At 40.2% G+C, this 6,000-nt stretch overlaps 1 protein-coding gene across 1 annotated transcript; it reads left to right on the top strand. All coding sequences in view use genetic code 11, as the record gives it.

Moving 5' to 3' along the window:
- Positions 1 to 2,974: 2,974 nt before the first annotated feature.
- EGR_05991 (hypothetical protein) lies at positions 2,975 to 4,444 on the top strand (the record flags this gene model as incomplete). The annotated part of the gene is made up of 1 exon (XM_024495240.1): positions 2,975 to 4,444. The coding sequence occupies one exon, from the start codon at positions 2,975 to 2,977 to the stop codon at positions 4,442 to 4,444; it is 1,470 nt and encodes a 489-aa protein (XP_024350324.1).
- Between the last annotated feature and the right edge of the window lie 1,556 nt (positions 4,445 to 6,000).

The raw sequence follows: 6,000 nt of genomic DNA, 5'->3' as shown, positions 1-6,000 counted from the left end.
GACCGTCGTCACAACTTCTTGTGTAGATGTGAAATCTTCTAGTGTCACGATACTGTCGATAAAATCCCTCCAGTCATGTAGGTAAATTAAAAAAAGGTGTAGAAATGATAAGTCAGTGTCAATGATACCTAGACACCTCTTCATGCAGGGGATCATAAAATTTAATCAAAGTTGCCCCAGTGAAGTGTTGTTGTTAGTGGGTTGCAGGGAATGCAGCCTTGTGGGTTACTTAGGCTAATAAATACACCCGTCTAGCGCAATTCTACAGTACACTAAACGTAAAAACGTGCCTCGTTTTTGTTCAAAATTTGTGGAGATTCGCCTATTGTGCCTTTATACTCCAAGAGTAGTTTCATTATTTAAACCACTACTGATGCAACAACGTTAGTACTTCAGGTCCCGATCTGGGTATGCAAGACCTCAAATTTTATTTACTTAACAGATGACTCATTCACCTTGAACGTTGAAGCAAGTTACCCGGAAAGGTATCACCTTTAATGCGATATTTCAAACTTGTCTCTTATTTGAGATTCAAAGTCCCCCCTTGAATTGAACAATGCTTGTTTTTCGCATATTTTGAAGGGTGAACGTTTTTTCCTTAGCACAAATCATCAGTTCACTTTTGTGTAAAGAGTCGGCCTACACACTCACCTCTGATGGGATTCTAGAAGTTATCAGACAAACGACAATGCTCTGATTGTTTGCTTTACCCTTCGATTTCGCTTCTCGAGCACTTAAAATTCCACAAATCGTGCTTCGGCTGGGCGACATGGCCTCCGATTCACATCAGTAGCGGTATATATTCTGTCTTAGTATTACGGCTTCTTTTGCTAGCGGAAAAGACCTGGGGTGCCACAAAGCATCATGTATAAGCAGAACCGTTTTTGGCATTAACCCAAAAAAACGTGGGTGTAATGGCTTCAGTACACAAAAATGACTTCATAACTAAGAAGTTAGCTCTTCTAAAGCAATAAAATTTGAAAATCTCCTTTTTTCACACTCCCTTAAACCCACTTTTCTGGGACAATATATCTGGATGAGACTACAGTCAGATCACATTTGCTTAAATGTTGACGATCCTAATAAGTTTATAGTCGACATCTTATTGCTCTCCTGTCTTTGAAGGTGTAGTAAGATCAAGAAAACAAATGCCTGATGGCAAAGACTTTAACCTTCAAAATCACTTTGAGTCTCAGCCACCGGTCCTCTTTTGAAATTAACTAATTTACCGACTCCAAAACCTCACTTCTTGGGAGGGTAGGTTTTATCATCGAAATGGAGCGGTGGCAACTTCTTGAATTAAAAAAAAATCATTTTACAACTTACTTTGAGACCCTTTACTGACACTACTACTTTTAAGGGTGGACAGCCACCTGCTGATTTATGGTGAGTCAAGCAGGCGGCCTGTCACTTGCCATTATTCACTCTATCCCCTCACTAAGGCCACAAGGTGTTAAAACAGGTCTTTGTAGATTCATAATTGAGCCAAGCTCCCATTTGTGGAGTTGTGTATGACAAGTCCAGATTACTTCACAGGCCAATCTTGGACCGTTAGGCTGCAATTTTTCGGGGGCTCCGTCTCGTAACGACCTGACTTTGCGTTTCTCGGAAAAGTCTGGCTCGCACATAGAAATGAATTCCAGTTAATCATAATGAGTTATACAATATAAGTATTTCTACTAAATTCTAATGGCTAAAATAAGTATACTTACATAAGCAACCATCAACTTAAGCCGGTTATTAGGCCCCGATATTTTTTTGCCTTTCTATTATTGGGTCATTTTTAGGTCAGGCAGTTTCCATAAACATCAGCCCTAAAAACAGGAGAGGATGACAAGTTTTTCAATGATAAAAGTGGCACACTTGCACTAATGATCTATAAATCTGCTGCTAAACAAAGTTTGTTAAAACTTCGATTTATTATCCATTATTCGACGGCAAATTATGTGCCTGGATCCACCTGATGGATGCTCCTTTTCAAAGAAAGTTGCGCCTTTGCTTATGGAAGCTATTTAAAAGTCTTATCAGGACTTTATAAGACTATTGTTGCCTGATAATGGAACATTTACACCCTTGAAGGAGCCCCTTTGCCCTCTTTGGTCATTTCGATGTCACACGCAATTGAGACTGTGACCAGAGTTCTTGCCTTGGCATTCTTTGAACAGCTAAGCTCTCAAGCCTAGTAAGCCCTAGAATTGACCCATTTTAGCACCTCCGTCCAATTTTTAATATCTACCAATCATTTCGCATTAAATTTATAATCGGTTCTTCGCAGTACTTCTCTTTTGCCTCGAAACAGTTAGTTCGTAGCGAAGGCTGTCAGCTTCTGTCGCTAACATCACTTGCGTTCTACTTGGCACAAGAAGGACACACTTTTGGGAAAAAATTTGATAGGCTTAATTGTGGAGTCACTGTATCCTTGTTTTCCTGTATCATCTTTCAGATACAGGATTAGTATTTGGTTAATTTGGCACAAAAATTTTACCGCAGCATTGTATTTATGAAAGAAAGAGAAGATAAAAAGCTGGAGTTTTTTGGCGGTTGCATTTCAGACTCTAAGGCAAACTTATCTTTTAGTGTAGTCTTTCAAATTAAAATCACGTTTCCATGAAGTCGGTTAGGAGTGATAGGATGAAAGCTAGCAATTCTAACTTTTTCAAAAGCTCTCTCTAAACACGTTTCATAAGCAAGTGCGAGTCGTCGTTATCATCACCTCCAATAGTTTTAATCACCAGCACATGGAACCATTTCCACCGAGTTCAGAAGTGTAATACAAGAGAACACGCAATAATTTAGTCAGCGGGGAATTCTTTTTTGATCTTGAGCACCCACTTAACAACGAGGCAAACATCCATTCGCCACAGACTAGCCAATCCACTCAGCACACAAGGCAGGCTATTCGTAGGCTCACCAAATATAATTACACTTTCAAGCGGAGTGTACTACACACGATTAGCAGAAAAAAGAGGTTGCAATGACAACATTGAAACCAATACCCGGAAAGAAAGGCAAAGAGCAAATATACTATGATGAGATCCTTAATGTCTACGGCAGTGAGGGAATTAATTTCAATGATGGTCACACCCCGTATGAGGCTTTGGAAGCGCTAAAGAAGCACACGGACGACAAAAAAGCCCGGAAAGCCAAAGTAGTGGCTAAAGATGACGCTCTGATGTTTAAGAAGAAGGGCGCGTATAGCGCTTTGAAATTGAAGGAGGTGCCCTATGATGCAGTGAAGAGCTTCTACCAATTCTCGGAAAAACCTAATTTTGTGGTGATTGGCATTCGGGGCAAGGGTATACCTAAACAATACATCGTTCTTTCAGCCCCCAAAGCAGATAAGCTGAGTAAGCTCTTCGATGTGCTGCAAATATCTCAATGGGCTCCAGAACATAAAATAAACATGCCAGTGCCCCCGGTGAATACTGCATCAATTGTTGTTACTGGAGGTGCCTCCGAAAGTTCGGCTTTACAAACCCCTTCAGCGAGCCCTGCTCCTCCTCCATTTGAAAATAGTAGGTCAGCGACATCACATTCATCACCTGCTCTACGACGTCAACCGTTTGACCCCCCTACAGAAACTTCTAGACCCATATCCTCTCGATCCACAATCACACCTTCTCCAAGCCCACAACGTCAACCATTGCGTACAGGAACAATATCTAGAACTTCAGCAACCTCCCACATTTCAGAACAGTTTGTGGCTCCTCGCTCAAGCTGTCACCAGTGTGTTACTCGATCAATGTCACATTCTTCATCTTTGTCTAGAACCAAACCAACTCCCACTTCAACACGAGAATATACAAACCAAAGATCGGTTTCGTTGAGTAGAACCTCAAGCTCTACAACCCTAACTCCTCAAGTTCCACAATCCATAACCACTCCAACTTCTATTCTTGTTTCTCGTGAACAGCCTGTGGAATACAGTGAAACGAAAGACCAGTTTGTAGTCTACAAACCGAGGCAAGGTATGACCACAAGACGCAAGTCTTTGGAGCTCAGTGGATTAGAAAAACGGAATGTCAACTACTCTAGCTCCAGTAGTTCATCGGACGAAGGTGAAGATATCAAAGCTCGTTCGGTCTTGAAAAAGTCTGAACGGTCCAATGGAGGTGCCTTGCCCTATTCTGCACGTAGAGATAAGCAAAAACCAAAGAATAAATCAGTTCCTGAAATGTCTCGGAAGGATGTGGGAAAGTTATCTTCAAAGATCTACTACTTCCATGTGGATAGGGAAAATTTCAGCAGCAGTGACAGTGACAGCGACAGCATGGCTGAAGATGCCTACATAATAAGAAGTGCTAGCGAAAAACCGAGGTCCCACAGAGCTCCACCAAAGAGGCGAAACCGGAGTTCTAGCTCTTCTTCCTCTGTGTCATCTTCGTCGTCATTAGATAATCGGAAGTCTAGGCCGTTTACAATCTACCGCATTGTGCAGTACTGATTATCGAGGCTATGGCTGGTTTCGCCAGCTGTTTCACTTTATTTTTTCCAAACTAATCCACGGCCCATGTTTGCCTTTCACCTCAACTTGGCTGATGAAATAAATATTTCACTAAAACTGGCCAGTTGTTGATATTTGATAAATACATTTTCCCCTTATTTTACTAAATTTAAAACGAATCATGGACATCAGGCTTCTGAAACTAGACCTACTCAACTAGCTTCTTACTTTAAGAGAGATGTTGACCATGTGAGCTTATGTATAATTTATTCAATCATTCTTTAATAAGGACTTTGGAGGTAATTTCCGTATTGCACCAAGCAGAAATAATCCATGAAAGTGTATTTTTACTTTTTGGCTCAAAAGCGCAAAATGCGCTGATGCTTCAGAGAAGGTAATAAACTGCCTTGAAACAATGTTGCGGGTTTTGTCACATGTTAATTCATCTATTCTTCTATAGAGTAAGATGGTGAAATGGCTTTTAATGACCAATAAACCCTATTTGGCGCAGTTAATATGCCTTATAAGTGTGCAAACAGTTTCAGTGAGAAATCGCTGTAAAGAAGGTATTACGTTTTCCCTGTGCACTTGCAAAATTTCAGCTCTCAGTACTTTATGACTTTAGTATAACAAGCAAAGGACATTCGTTTAAAAAGGTATTTATCCAGCCAAACCTATACTCGGCTACGCTTATGTAGATGAGTCGCCCCTAAGGAAAATATTTGCCATTTTACCGTGAAGCCTTCCTGTCTCCGCTGCATTTTGAAGAAGCAATGTTACCTTTCTGAGTTTGGCTCGCAGATCAGATCTTCGAAATGGAAAATAGTTTGGTTCCAAGTATTTATACCAAAAACAATAGACTCAACAACCTGTGCATTTATAATATCAGGAATTTTGCTTATACATGCAAATAAACTAGCCACGAGGGAATTTGAAGTTGGTGGCGGTTATTTAATCTAACTATACGAAACTGGGAATTCATAGAATTAAAGTTACGTTTTATAGGAAAAAAACGATGCAGCAGATAAGACAAAAAAGGAATATTGGTTTTAAAATTTATTACGGCGGGAAATAAAATTCTGTTTTGCAACCAATTTGTAGATCTGCGGACAAACGTATGTCTGAGACAGGTTTAAAGATTTACTCAAAGTGCCAGCGACGTCCGCATGGTCACTACTACTATATGAGGTTACTTTATCAAAACATATTCAATCTAGTTACAAAAAAGTTGGTAGAATAATGGGTGGGTCATGGGCAGGCGGTTGACTTTGGCTAATGGAGCCAAGGCCTAGTAAATGCTTCTTTGATATTGACTGTATGTACCGTGTTTATAAGTCATATACGGCGTGATACTTTTGCGAGCTGCAAAGAAGTCCGCTCCTGCCTTTTATCATTGGTTAATTTTCATCACGATGGTACGGAAGCTGCGTCAAATTCTTGAAAAACTGTTCTACCTTGAGAGAATAGGAAGTGGTTTATCAATTTAGCCTACCCCTATATATGAACTGGGTAATGCTGGGAATGTATTAATTATTATCTCCAATCACATCAGCCTT

This window comes from Echinococcus granulosus, assembly GCF_000524195.1.
Source record: "Echinococcus granulosus chromosome Unknown EG_S00049, whole genome shotgun sequence".
In the NCBI taxonomy this organism is placed as follows: Eukaryota; Metazoa; Platyhelminthes; class Cestoda; order Cyclophyllidea; family Taeniidae; genus Echinococcus; species Echinococcus granulosus.
The sequence above is the reverse complement of the archived record's forward strand: the minus strand, read 5'-3'. Positions and strand labels throughout refer to the sequence as shown.